The sequence below is a fragment of the Lepidochelys olivacea genome (assembly GCF_965140295.1).
Source record: "Lepidochelys olivacea isolate rLepOli2 genome assembly, chromosome: 25".
In the NCBI taxonomy this organism is placed as follows: Eukaryota; Metazoa; Chordata; order Testudines; family Cheloniidae; genus Lepidochelys; species Lepidochelys olivacea.
Genome location: NC_140435.1, coordinates 3,939,841 through 3,954,891, shown reverse-complemented (window position 1 = coordinate 3,954,891; position 15,051 = coordinate 3,939,841). Strand labels below are relative to the sequence as shown.

The 15,051-nt window shown below is 48.6% G+C and overlaps 1 protein-coding gene across 1 annotated transcript in view; it reads left to right on the top strand.

Moving 5' to 3' along the window:
* Window positions 1–14,585: 14,585 nt before the first annotated feature.
* LONP1 (lon peptidase 1, mitochondrial) overlaps window positions 14,586–15,051 on the top strand; it is a 51,239-nt gene continuing 50,773 nt past the window's right edge. The window contains exon 1 of the mRNA XM_084614178.1: window positions 14,586–15,009. Within this exon, the coding sequence (XP_084470304.1) occupies window positions 14,605–15,009 (405 nt within the window). The 5' untranslated portion in view covers window positions 14,586–14,604. The remainder of the gene's footprint in view (window positions 15,010–15,051) is intronic.

Here is a 15,051-nt window from a genome sequence, read left to right as displayed (position 1 = left end):
CCAGGCTCAGTTAGTGTCTTTCATTGAGGCCTCTCTGCGCTGGCTCCGTGCCCAGCCACTGCTGCTCCCACATACGTCCCACACACACCTGCACCCACCTGTGACATCCGGCAGTCACAGCCTGTTTCACACACAGCTGTCCACAGTTCCTTGGGCTTCTCTCCAGCTCCCTGCTGCCATACAGCTCCCCCTCCTAAACAAAGCCTGGCCACTTCTGGTTGAGGGTCTTTCCCCTTACCTGGCCAGGCGTAAGGGGACGTGTGGTGAGAAGGGGGCTGACGGGATTTGTCGTCCCCTGCTCTGCAGAGCCAGCACACTGCCTTTCATGGGAGCTGGGCAATCAGCACCTTGGGCAGGGCTTGGAAGCATTGGCAGCTTCAGACAGTTGGGTCTTATTTTTCTGATTTATTTTTGTAAGAGAATTGTGCAGATATTTCAATCATTTGAAAGCAGGCTGCTGCTCCTCTGGCAGTAACTTGATTCATGTCCTGCTGGAGCGATTCTGTACTGCAGACCGGTCCCTCATGACAGTGATAGACTGGCACAGTGCAGGCTGTAGGGCTCCCACTCCATTTTTTAAATCAGTGCCTAAATAAGGATAGCCCAGAAGAACTCTGTCGGAAAATCCGGTGCATTACACACATTTGCTATTTACACAGTGTGGTGGCGTGAACACCCATAGCTGAGCCATCTCCTGGTGGCTGTGCCAGGGCCTGTGAACTGCCATTTAACACAGTGAAGACCCAAGCTAAGGAAACTAGAATGTAACACCCCCAGGCTCCAACAAAGTCACAGACTGACAAGCCCAGGGAGTCAGGAAAGTAGGAGTTACAGTACCATCCCCTTCTTAACTTCCCCACCCAGAAGGTAGATTGATCATGCATATGGGCTAGGGGACAGAGTACCAGACTAGATCTGCAACTGACCTGCTGCGTGTTCCTGGACGCATCACCTTCCCCCTTTGTCTCAGTCTTCCCATTTGAAAAATTATTCTGACCTACCTTGGTAAAGCACTTGAGAAGTGCAGATAGAAAGTGCTATGTAACAATCACTCATTTTATAGAGGGGTAAAATTCAGCTTCACACAGAAACTTAGCTGCAGCCTTAACTATGGAAAGGCAGACACCTGACCAGAATTGGAATCTCCATCCTTAGAGGTTTGTAAGGCCCAGCTTGACAATCTGGGATGATTTAGTTGGTGTTGGTCCTGCTTTGAGCAGGGGGCTGTCAGTGGCTTTCAAACTTTTTCTGGTGACCCAGTTGAAGAAAATTGTTGATGCCCATGACCTAATGGAGCTGGGGATGAGGGGCTGTGGGTAAGGGCTGTGGGATGGGTCTGGAGATGAGGGGTTTGAGGTGCAGGAAGAGGCTCCAGGTTTGGTGGGGGCTCAGGGCTGGGGCAGGGGATTGGGGTGCGGGCTTACCTCGGTCAGCTCCTGGTCAGCAGCACAGTGGGGGTGCTAAGGCAGACTTCCTGCCTGTCCTGGCACCGCAGACCACGCTGCGCCTCAGCAGCAGGTCTGGCTCCTAGGTGGAGGCGTGCAAGGGGCTCCGCGTGGCTCTCACCCATAGGCACCGCCCCCAGATCCCATTGTCCAGGAACTGGCCAATGGAAGTGTATGGCCGATGCTCAGGGTGGGGGCAGCGCGCAGAGCCCCGTGGCCCCCCCACCTAGGAGTCGGACCTGCTGCTGGCTGCTTCCGGGATGCAGCGCAGTGTCGGAAGAAGTAGGGACTAGCCTGTCTGAGCTGGGCAGCACCACCGACGGGACTTAACGGCGACCCACAGTTTGAAAACCATTGGACTAGATGACCTCCTGCCGTCTCTTCCAACCCAAATCTTCTATGACTCTATGATAATTCTGAGTTAACATGGTAATTGGTAACAACCATTGGAACAATTTACTAACAGTTGTGGTGGATTCTCACTGGCAATTTTTAAATCAAGACTGGATGTTTGGCTAAAAGTTTTGCTCCAGCTCAATTCAGAAACCTCCCAAACCTTCACCCAAACTTCAAAAGCAAGAATGTTTGATTCATGGTGTGTCATGCTTTTTGTCATGCTCCACATTCCTTGATTCTGTACAGCTATGTAAGCTGCAGTAACAGCGCCAACAAGGCGGAAGGCTAGACTCTAGAATGAGAGAGTCATGTGACTGTATAAGCCCGATACGGGATACTGGGTGCATTTCTGGCTACAGTCCCAGCAAGCTCATTCCCTGCAGGAGACATTAACAAAGAATTTAGGAGAGGATGAAAGGTTTAGGCATTCAGGCTTGTCCTGCTGCTGAGGTGATCCTAGTAGAGATTTACAACAACCCTACATTGTATGAATTTCAGGGCCTCAAGAGACCATTATGTTAAAATAATCTGATACTCCTGCATAAGAACAGACCAGAGAATGACCAGGTGATTCCTGCATCAAGCCCATAATCCGTGGCTCAACTGGAGCAGATTCTTCTGCGCAGTCCTGATTTAGAGACTTCAAGGACTTGTCTTCACTGCAAAATCAACTCAAGTTATAATCTGAGTGTTGCTCCTAACTTGAATCCTGTCCACCCCCATACCTTTCACTCAAGAGCAGTGGTGTTTTTAACTTGCATTGACTGCCGCAGAAGAGGTATAGACTAAAACCTGAGTGAGTCTAATTTGCTAACAAGACCACTCTGTAACATGGATTCAGGTTAGTGCTATTCAAGTGCGGCTAGTCCTCCAAGTTCTAGAGAACTTGCCACCTCCGTGGCAATCTGTTCCCGTGGTTACTCGCTCTGCTGAATAGCGGCATTCTATTCCCAGAGTCCGCAGAGATTTTTTTTTCATTTTGTTGATGGTGTCCAAACCTATTAAATAGGGACCTAGGGGTCAGTAATTTGTTAGCACCTTTCGTCCTAGACTCTGGTTTACAGTTCTTACTGCACGAGCCATCACACGCCCTGCCCAGTGCTATGAGGCAGCAATGTAGAGGTGGGAAAATAAGAAACTTTGGCAGATTTATTCAAGTGAAAGTAAGAAACACACAGAACAAATCAGAAAAGAAGGCAGCTGAACCAAATAGTTCACTGCAGTCAGGAGACTCCTCGTTTTGTGTCTGGGGAGCAGGAGGGAGCAAATCACTAGAACGTTTAAAAATGGGCAGGAAGTTGGGGCCAGGCAGCTTTTTCCTATCCCTGATGTTTCTCACATCTGTAATGCAGGGCGCAATGTGCTCTGGTGAGGGTGGCTCTCAGGTAGTAATGAGGGTAACCAAGGCATTGCATGTACTTTCTTCATTAGAGGGTCCTTTTATTCAGAACATATAAAAAAAGTAAATTCTTCTCATTTTCCCAAAGATAGTTTTGTTTCAGAGGCAAAAGGTAAAACCCGCTGTGGCTCTCATCTGCCCAGTTGTTGTTAGCAGGTACTTACATGTATCTTGTGCTAGGGGAGCCCATTGCACAAATACAACCTGACAGGCAAGGCTCCCACAGAGCAGTAAGCTTAAAGCCTTGCCTCTTGCAGTTGCCTACTTTGTGAAGGCGACTCGGGAAGGAGCAGCAGCTGAGCAGCGGCCTGTCGTCAGCCAGGGCAAACCTGGCTCACCGGGAGGATTTCAAAATTCAAGCTGAAGAAAGATCTTTTTTACCTTGATACCTTTTTGCCCCAACCCTGGCATTTTTCTTCAGGTTGCCAGCTAACGACATGGTTAAGATTGTAGGTCTTTATGTTTACACTATCCAAAGGGTAAAAAATGGTCAGAACTGTGTGTACATCTCTCTCTCTTACATTTTTTTGCTGCTACTTCCGGAATGAAGAGAGGTGCAGATTCACAAAGATACTTAGATATTGTGATGCTGATCGGATCGATCCCTGCATGGGAGTTAGGTGGGCGAATGCCAGTCTGCAAATCACTCTGAGGGTTAAGCACTAGGTAGGCACCTGGGCACCTAGAAGGAGGCAGCACTGCACATGCCCTGAGGCACAAACGCAGGCTCCAAGGGAACCTTTTACTGCAAAAACCTAGGCACTGAGTGAATTTGGGCACCTACAGAGTTCAGTGGGAGTTTTGTGAATCGCAGTGGAGCCTAAAACTGGGATAGAGGCACCTACAACCAGCCGTCGCCACGTAAGCACCTTTGTGACTCTAGGCTAGAAATACAGAGCTCCCTCTCTGTAAGACTGCACACTCCATTCTGGTGCTTGACTCAATTAACCAACTAACTCCCTCCTTTAAAACAGATGCCATCGGGAGGTGGTTTTGACACTGGGACGCCCAAGACCAGCCTTGCTAGGAAGGAGCTCCGTATGTATATTCAGTTTATGTCATGTCAGCTGATGGCATCTCTAGGATTTTGCAATGTATGGAGAGGGCAGGACATAGTTCTTTACTGGGAATTGGGATGCCCAGTTATATCCCATGCTCCTGTTGTGTTTGTTACACCAAGTGGGATAGATTAAGGCTCTCCAGCCAACAAAACATAAGATTTTGAACAACGCCCTCTAAAGCCGAAGATCTAGCTTTGCCCCAGTCCTTGAAAATTTGATACTGAAAGTGTTTGTGGTTAAAATCCTATTGTCAACAGGTACCTGAGGGTATTCCGACTGGTCTGTCTCTGTTACCTAAGTGATGCTTCTTCCTATAGGGACCTTCCAGTTGTTTTTGTATTTTAAACAAGTCACATGTCTGTGTCCATGTGACTGCAGTGCAGTCTTGTTTCTAACTATTGGGTGTGCAAATGTGTGGGTTTGAACAAGGACTTTGTTCACTGCTTTAAATACGTAAAGAACTGCTTGGCCAACACACATCTTGTTAAAATGGAGAAACACAGAATTTCCAGGACAAAGGCAACATTTTGCAGTGGAGAAAGCAAATTTACACACCGGAGGAAATGTGTAAAATGGGCATTTGTTCCAGGAGCGGATCCAGTTCTGGAACAATGGCCTGTCCGTCCACGGCTGCACATAGGGATGGAAGAAATTGACAACTGGAAACTGTTGCTTGATAGTATGTTCATAGTGTGCTCACAAGTTGGCTGTGTTTATGCTTGAGGGCTGCTTCTTTATGCTTTGAGTTTTAGAGATTTTAATGGTGGAGAGTTTGTGTATTTGAAAAATAAAAGGAAATTTTCCATGAGTCCTGCCTTGGAAGCATGACCTGACAAGCTTCAGTGCCTGAGATTAGAGACAATGCCTCTGGTATCATTCATTACAGCTCTTGGTGTTCACTTGTCCATGTCGGGGGGACCTGCATGAGATGTAAATTCTCACCAGCAAGCCTCTTCCCTGAAGCTTTCACCTGAACTCTAGCCCTTGCCACATTCCTCATTACAAGCAGTTACAAATTGTCTTCCTTGCACTCAGGTGTCAAGAATAGTCTTTCCATCTCTGCAAACCTTGTCCAAGAAGTAATAGCTTGTGCGTAGCTCCACTTACTGGCTGGCGGATGAAAGTGTTTGGAGGGAGGACCTGTTTAGCGTCCACACTCCTCTATGAAAAGACATGTCCCAGTACCGTAATATACAAGGCTGAATTTATAATGCCAGTCAGAGCATTTTGGGGTGGTCCTGTGAAACAATGGCTCAACCCTCTGTTCACTTCAAAACCAAGACTAACACGGCTGTTACTCTGAAAAATGACTCCTGTCCATCCTGATCATTCAGATTTCAAAGCAGGTCAGGGAGGAAATTTGTTGACCTGTGCCTCAAACATAACTGACTCATTTTGCATGAAAAGTGTGCGTGTGGCTCAGCCTCCTATTGCACGAGTCAGTATTGCCAACTCTCACGATTTAATTGTAAGTCTTGAGATATAGCCGGTGTTTTTCTTAAAGGCCCAGCTCCTGCAGCCATATGATTGTCAAAATCTCAGTTTTCATTTAAAAGAAAAAGTAAGCTTCTAGGCCTCCTGGTTGCAGAAAAAAGCTTGAGACTGTGAACCTTAACTCTCAGATGCCCAAAACTGCGACCCCGAGCGATAGGCATACATAGGTTTAGATTTTCAAGGCTCTTTGCGAGAAAAAGAACTAGGAACTTGCCTTTTCTTTGATAATGTAAGATGACATGCTCCTATACATTCCTAGTTTCCTCAGCTCAGGAGGACCATGGGGGTGGACTTTGCAGCTCTGCTGCCTTTATGTGTGTTAGGATATAGATATTCAGGCCTGTCTGTAAAGGCCTATACTCTAAGAATTTAGGTGTATTCCTATCACTTGGCTAGTTAGAGGTATAAAAGAAAGAATCAAAATCACTGTCTGCCAGTGTAAGGGCCTTCTCTTACTGTGACAGTCTGAGGCCCTGTTCTTAGGCTAAGGCCTTTGGCTAAGCGACAGAGGCAGCCATAAGCTGGGAAGTGAATGGTCACATCCTCACATTCCAAACTAGTCACATTGAAATAAGGTGCTATTGGGCTGTTAGGAATTTAATCCTGTCCTTATAGTGCCTATCACCTCCAGAGAAAGGGAAGTGCCTAGAAGCTGTAAAAGGAAATTGAGGTTGATAGTTTTCTGTCTGGTAAGAACTCACTTATCAATAGACACAGCTGGGAAACTCTTATGTCTTTACAGATGTAGTTGTGAAATCCTCACTTCTGTATTGTTTTGTCATTATAGTTCCCACTTTGCTATTGTTTATTGGCATGGTCTCTGTCTGGTTCTGTGATTGCTTCTGTCTGCTGTATAATTAATTTTGCTGGGTGTAAACTAATTAAGGTGGTGGGATATAATTGGTTAGCTAATCCATGTTAGGATTGGTTAGTTAAATTTTAGTAGAATGATTGGTTAAGGTATAGCTAAGAATATTACTATATAAATTAGGGGCAAACAGGAAGTAAGTTGGGATTCGAAAATAAGGAAAAAAGGAACTTGTATTTAAGCTTGCTGGAAGTTCACCCCAATAAACATCGAATTGTTTGCACCTTCGGACTTCGGGTATTGTTGCTCTCTGTTCATGCGAGAAGGACCAGGGAAGTAAGTGGGTGAAGGAATAAGCCCCCTAACAATGTGTGTGAGCAACTTGCTGAAAAATGTACTAATGTGATCCTGTCACAGTTGCAGGGCTAGCTGGACTGTTGACCACTTACTGGTCTCTTTAAGTGCAGCCCCTCAGGTGTCAGGCCTCAGGCCCTCATCTCTCCTGGGGTGGAATTCCACCATTCCCCCACTCTTTGAGCTGGCCTTGGGCCGCAGCACCCTGTGCATCAACTGTGCATATCCACCAGGTCTGACTGAGTTTGGACACCTGCAGGCGTCTGGAGCCAGTGGTGACCAGCCTGCTTAGACCAGAGTAGTGTTACTTTAACAGTAGAAATAACTCAATCCAGAAAAAGGATTTAAAAAAAAACAAATAGTCTACACAAATCTCTGTCTTACTGAAGTCCAGCATCCCCCTCATGGTGTGCTAGGCAGGCCTAGCTTCTTCAGGCAACTGCCCCTGGAGTGCTAACCCCTCTCCTGAGAGTCCCTTTTTAAACTGCTATTGTCCTTTGGATCTTCTGGTTCCCAGGCCTTTTCCCTCATAATGGCCTTGTCTCTTAACAAACCACCCGTGTTTGCTGAAAAGGGCTTATCGTGAGCCATTCTGTTTCCTTCCTGCTTGTTTTCCTAAAAGTCCCTTATTAGACTTGTGACGGGATCCCCGGGGTGCAGCCTGGGACTGTGGGACCGCTTTGCCCCCTTAACTCTCCAGCCTGGGCTGTCTCTCACAAGCTTTGCTAGTGACAAGCAGCAAACCCCTCCAGGCACTGTTATCACTCAGCACAACTGCATGTGGAGCTGCACACCGAGCTGGATTGCATGAATGCTCCCAGAGCCACTCATGAATCACACAGAGAAAGGCACCAGCCAAATCCCCCCAGCTCCCAGCCTTGTACCTCAGAAATATACCATCCTGCACTGCTCAAGACCCTTTCTTGAGATTGCAAGTTTATTAATTAGTTCACCACTTCATCAATGGAAAGTGGATATACACCAGCCTTTGTAAACCTTAGCAGATTTACCAAGCACTTTAGGCAAACTCACTAGTAAAGATAAACAGTAAAATAAGTTTATTGATTACAACAGATAGATTATAAGTGATAAGTCACACATGTGATAAGCAAAAAGTCAGAGTGGTTACCAAAATAAAATAAAATATAAGCTTGCAGTCTAAACCTTAACCCTTATCACACTAGACAGTATTTAGATCAAGCATTGTTCTCACCCCACTGGATCTTACAGTCTTTAATATACAGGTTTCTCCCTTAAACCTGGGGCAGTCTCCTCTTTTGAAATCATCAGTCTTCTGAGCATCCTTGTTGCTTGCAGTGTAGGTGTGGGGAGGAGAAAAGGCCACTGTGTTCTGTTTTATACCCTCAGTCCATGTGCTTGGAGAGCACAAGTCCAGGCAAGTCTGGTGGGCATTGCTGAGTCACCCAGCAAGGTTGAGTAATTCCCTTGTTGTGGCCTTGTGAAGGTGAGTCATTGCATTGTAGTTCCCTTGCTGGACAATGGCTGTTGACGGTTGTTCAACACCCTCCTGGGTGTTGATTATCCCCCTGGTTATTGTTTTAGGGGAGCTAGTATCTGGGCGCTTCCAAAACCCACAGCATATTTTAGTGACAACCATACAACACATTCTCATAACTTCATATGCATTAATGATACACATATTTAGATAGAACAATTACTTTTGGCAGATCACAACCTGTCATAGAATCATAGAATATCAGGGTTGGAAGGGACCTCAGGAGGTCATCTAGTCCAACCCCCTGCTCAAAGCAGGACCAATCCCCAACTAAATCATCCCAGCCAGGGCTTTGTCAAGCCTGATCTTAAAAACTTCAAAGGAAGGAGATTCCACCACCTCCCTAGGTAATGCATTGCAGTGCTTCACCACCCTCCTAGTGAAATAGTTTTTCCTAATATCCAACCTAAACCTCCCCCACTGCAACCTGAGACCTTTATTCCTCGTTCTGTCATCTGCTACCACTGAGAACAGTCTAGATCCATCCTCTTTGGAACCCCCTTTCAGGTAGTTGAAAGCAGCTATCAAATTCCCCCTCATTCTTCTCTTCCACAGACTAAACAATCCCAGTTCCCTCAGCCTCTCCTCATAAGTCATGTGTTCCAGTCCCCTAATCATTTTTGTTGCCCTCCGCTGGCCTCTTTCCAATTTTTCCACATCCTTCTTGTAGTGTGGGGCCCAAAACTGGACACAGTACTCCAGATGAGGCCTCACCAATGTCGAATAGAGGGGAATGATCATGTCCCTAGATCTGCTGGCAATGTCCCTACTTATACAGCCCAAAATGCCGTTAGCCTTCTTGGCAACAAGGACACACTGTTGACTCATATCCAGCTTCTCATCCACTGTAACCCCTAGGTCCTTTTCTGCAGAACTGCTGCCTAGCAACTCGGTCCCTAGTCTGTAGCGGTGCATGGGATTCTTCCGTCCTAAGTGCAGGACTCTGCACTTGTCCTTGTTGAACCTCATCAGATTTCTCTCTGTCCCCTGATACCTCACACGGCCTGCTTTATATGCAATATAACAATTATATACAAATGAGGAATATGGGAGTTACAGGGTGCTCCCCTGGGGTGTAGAGTGTCAACTCCACTGTTGTCCTGCTGACTGTCACTTACTGGCCTCTCCGGTCACTGGCACTGGAACTCCTGATCACTGGCCACAATCATCTCTTGGGAGGCTCATAACGAATGATAATTGTGCTGTGCTCCTCATGCCCTTCCACAATGGGAGAGTTTAATTCCCCAGGGTCAAGTGTTGGAGCACCAGGAAAATCATAGTTCAGGCCCCAAAAGAATATTGGCATTACAAGAAAAGAATAAACACAAACATTAGCAAAGCAGGAAATGCAGAGCTCAGGTGACACTTCCCACACAGCACAGCCACACACCCTTTCTGCTTATCCTTGTGGGGACAGTAACAGGCACTGGGAATCCAGAAGTACCTCACCCCTCCCTAATCAAATCGCCCATCTCTCTGCACCAGCCAGCACACGAATCAGCCCTCCCGCCAGCCCCACTGTGCTGTAGCATTACGACTGGTACTTGCTGCCAGCTAGCAGAGGTTACTTGGCCAGCTCAGGAAGCTGCAGCCCGTTGCTGATGGGTAAACAGGGCTGTGGGGCTCCCCTTTCCCTGCATTCCTGGCAGGACAATCTGAACATACATTATGCAGCTATAAATACAATTTACTACAAACCATTGCACTGATCTGTGATCAGCCTTCACCTGAAATGCTTTGAGCAGCAATAAAATAATTATGCTGGCATGGGGGGGTTGGATTTTCAAAAGGGCTAGAGGAGTTAGGCACCTAATTTCCATTGACATTTCAGTGCCTAGCTCCCTTACGCTCATTTGAAAAATCCAAGCCTAAAGTATCATCATTGGGCATCTGAGCTAATGCTAGGGGCAGTTCCTCTTAACTGGAGCAGTTCCTCATATCTCTTGGTTCAGGCTCCCTTCCAGACTCAGGAAGTTGCCACATTCAGTTCACGTGCTGAAGGTTTTCTTTGCAGCTGTGACAGCTAGAGCCTTTCTATATAGATATAGCAAATGCTGTGATTCCACAGAACAAGAGAGCAGCAGCAAGAAGAGGTCCCATGTCACTAACCTACGTGACCCACCCCATTCTAAGCTGTAGGCACCATTGAGAGGCATCTGTGGGGACTGTAACATATTTTGGCAAATTCTGCATAGGGACGGGAATGCAGTGAATTGTGTTGCTATTGCAGCTCCAGAAATTCCTGGAGTGTACTCACTATTGTCAGTCAAAACAACAATTACAACACTTGTCCCTGAGCCCATAATGTACCCAACCCCTCCTCCTCTGCTCCGCTCTGTCTGATGTAACATAGCCTTTGAAAGCTCCTCAGAACCCAGTTTGGTCAAAACCCTGTACCAGTCAAAATAGGCTTCAGGGCCACTCCTCACCACAGAATTAGCCAGCCCTAGTAAGTCTCAGCCCTGCACTCCTGTGATATGCACCAAATCTTCCCATTCTCTGCTCCCCACTGGATCTCAGGGCTGTGTGCCCAAGCCATGCATTGAGCCTGCCCATTCTCAGCTCCACTCCTTGTCTCAGGGCTGTGTGGGCCTCAGAATGCTCCTGACTGGAGGGAGGGTTTGCAGGGTTTCTCTTCCCCCTCATTCCCATTGCTCACATGGTCATAGCTACTGTCACCCTGGAAGCTCAGCACTGTGCCCCCCAGGCTTGCTGCCTACCCAAATATCCCCCAATGTCTCTCACCCCCTCCCAAGCAAACGCCTGCTCCACCCGAGCTTTAGACACTGCACCATGCAATTGCCTCCTGAATCCTATGCTCAGCACCAGAAGCCCCCGGAGAGTCCAACTAGCCACCAGATAGGGAAAGTTGGCCAAGGTCCCATGATGTGAGGAAGAGATGCCAGTGTGCCTGAGCAGGGCAGGGCCTTACACACAAGCCCATCCTTCCTCCCATATCCTCCTGGGCTGCAGGTGATGCTCTATGCAGGTCTCAGTAACATGTCCAAAGTCACATAAGAAGCCTTTTCTTAGGCAACTGCCTGTGTGCAGATTTTAGAGCCTTTGGAAAAACTGACAGAACCCCTGCGGCAACAGCATAAAGTCCCAGCGCTGTTGCAAGAGCTTTTCCTTGGCCATAAGGGCCTGCCAAACAGGACAGCAACACAGCCCCTCACCAAAGGGGAATTTGTGGTGGTGCCTTAGGTTTCCACAGCCAGGACAAAGAGCTGTGTATGCACAAAGGGGAACCTACTTCAACCTGGCTATGCCTTTGTGCTGTCCATCACTCTGCCGACAGACACAGAGTAAAATCCTGGCTCCATTAAAATCAATGGAAGCATTGTCACTGACCTCAATGGGGCCAGGACTTCACTCTCATGTTTAGGTGATGCTTAATGTCTAAGTAACATCAATCCCTTGTGTTGATTATCAATGGGCTACTAGAGCTAAGGCTGAGACTAGTTTACCGTTTAAAAGCTGCCTTTTCCAGCTGCCTTTTACAATTCCATACCAATTGACAACCGTGCTTCAGCAGGGCATGGGAGAAAGTTACTGGTCCAAGCTGAGGTAATCTGAGCAATTTTAAAGATAAAGTGCCCCTAAAATGTGACCATTAAATTGTCCAGTTCTTAGAATGTTTTCTTGCATATACCTGCAGTCTCCAACTCTGGTACTGGGCCTCCCCAGACTGCTCTCACTCAATGGGATTGGATCTGAGCTCATGCCCTGCACCCACTGCCCTTCCAGGGGAGCAATAAAACACTTAAAGTTAGCACTACAAACTAGCATCTGGGCAACATACAGCAGAGAGTGATTTGCATACGTGCAATGGAAAATGTGCATAGAGGTTGATTGCTCTCAGCGTTATTGGAGCACTCAGGGCAAAAGGCTCACCCCTTGACCTTGAGCAATACTCAAGGATAGTGAGTTCAACTCCTGCCTTGGCAGATTGCCAAGAATGCCTGCCACTGTGCACACCAAAAGAAAAGGAGGACTTGTGGCACCTTAGAGACTAACCAATTTATTTGAGCATGAGCTTTCGTGAGCTACAGCTCACTTCATCGGATGCATGCCGTGGAGAATACACAAGATGCTTTTATACAACAAACCATGAAAAAATGGGTGTTTATCACCACAAAAGGTTTTCTCTCCTCACACCCCACTCTCCTGCTGGTAATAGCTTATCTAAAGTGATCATTCTCCTTACAATGTGTATGATAATCAAGGTGGGCCATTTCCAGCACAAATCCAGGGTTTAACAAGAACGTCTGAGAAACTGAGAAACGGAGCGGGGGGAGAGGGGGGTAGGAAAAAACAAGGGGAAATAGGTGACCTTGCATAATGACTTAGCCACTCCCAGTCTCTATTCAAGCCTAAGTTATTTGTGCTGGAAATGGCCCACCTTGATTATCACACACATTGTAAGGAGAGTGATCACTTTAGATAAGCTATTACCAACAGGAGAGTGGGGTGGGGGGAGAAAAAAACCTTTTGTAGTGATAAACACCCATTTTTTCATGGTTTGTGTGTATAAAAACATCTTCTGTATTTTCCACAGTATGCATCCGATGAAGTGAGCTGTAATTCACGAAAGTTCATGCTCAAATAAATTGGTTAGTCTCGAAGGTGCCACAAGTCCTCCTTTTCTTTTTGCGAATACAGACTAACACGGCTGTTACTCTGAAACTTGTGCACACTACTACTCCTTTGGGAAGTTTTGCCCTGGGTAGTGAGCTTTTTCATTAAGAGCTCTTATTTCAGTGTTCTGGCATCCACAGGTATACTCAGATTGACTGTATGCCTCACCAGAGCCAAGGGAGGAAATAGTGCTAGAAGTTTAGGACTGTTTGGTCAAGGAGCTCTTTCAGATTCAGCCTCCCAATAAATAGCTTACTTTAATATTCAAATTGCTCTCACACCATGTGCATATGGAGACTATCATAGAATCATAGAATATCAGGGTTGGAAGGGACCTCAGGAGGTCATCTAGTCCAACCCCCTGCTCAAAGCAGGACCAACACCAACTAAATCATCCCAGCCAGGGCTTTGTCAAGCCTGACCTTAAAAACTTCAAAGGAAGGAGATTCCACCACCTCCCTAGGTAACGCATTCCAGTGCTTCACCACCCTCCTCTGAAAAAGTTTTTCCTAATATCCAACCTAAACCTCCCCCACTGCAACTTGAGACCATTACTCCTCGTTCTGTCATCTGCTACCATTGAGAACAGTCTAGAGCCATCCTCTTTGGAACCCCCTTTCAGGTAGTTGAAAGCAGCTATCAAATCCCCCCTCATTCTTCTCTTCTGCAGGCTAAACAATCCCAGCTCCCTCAGCCTCTCCTCATAACTCATGTGTTCCAGTCCCCTAATCATTTTTGTTGCCCTTCGCTGGACTCTCTCCAATTTATCCACATCCTTCTCATCTACCTGAAGGGGGTTCCAAAGAGGATGGAGCTCGGCTGTTCTCAGTGGTGGCAGATGACAGAACGAGGAGTGATGGTCTCAAGTTGCAGTGGGGGAGGTCTAGGTTGGATATTAGGAAACACTATTTGAATAGCAGGGTGGTGAAGCGCTGGAATGGGTTACTGAGGGGGGGGTAGAATCTCCTTCCTTAGAGGTTTTTAAGGCCCGGCTTGACAGAGCCCTGGCTGGGATGGTTTGGTTGGGGATGGCCCTGCTGTGAGCAGGGGGCTGGACTAGAACCTCCTGAGCTCCCTTCCAGCCCTGATCTCCCAAGAGTCTGTGGGGCGGGGCCACCTGGTGCAGGTCCTGAAGGAGCTCGGGGGCGGGGCCAGGTGGGGCGGGTCCTGAGGGAGCTGGGGGGCGGGGCCAGGCAGTGGCCCAAGGACGTTGCGGGGGGCGGGTGACGCGGGAGTCAACGCCCACGAGGTGCCCTGATCTCTCTTCGTCAGAAGCTGGAACTGGGCGACAAGGGACGGATCAGGTGACGGGGACAGGGCCCACCGTACCACGCTACCTCCCTCCCGGCGCTTGCGCATTGGCGCCGTCACCCGAGTTGGCATTTCTGCGCACGCGCAGCGATGGGCCCTGTGGGAGACGCGTGCATTCGTCATATGTGCGCGACCGCCTGCGGGGCGGGGCTGAGGGGTGGCGCGGAGCGCACGCCGGCGGCATGGCGGCGGCCCGCTACCTGCGGCTGTGGCGCTGCTGGCGGCCGGGGCTGCCCGGGGGCCTTGCCCCGCTCGGTCCAGCGCGGCGGCGGCTGTACGCGGCCTGCTCCTCCGCCTCCCCGTGGGCGCTGTGGGCTCCGCGGGGCCCGGCCCCGTCTCCGTCTCCCCCCGCCGGCCTCAGCGTCGGGCCCCGGCGACGCCTGCGTGGCCTGGGCAGCCTGGGCGGCGGGGACGGGCTGGAGAGCGGCGGAGCCGAGGACGGCGGGGGCGGCGGTGCCGATCCCGCCGGGGCCCCCCCGGCCATGACGGCGCTGACCCCGCTGCTCATCCCCGAGCGCTTCCCCAACGTGCCGCTCATCGCCGTGACGCGCAACCCCGTCTTCCCGCGCTTCATCAAGATCCTGGAGGTAACGGGGGCCGGCCTCCGCGGGCAGCCGGCGCGCCCCCTC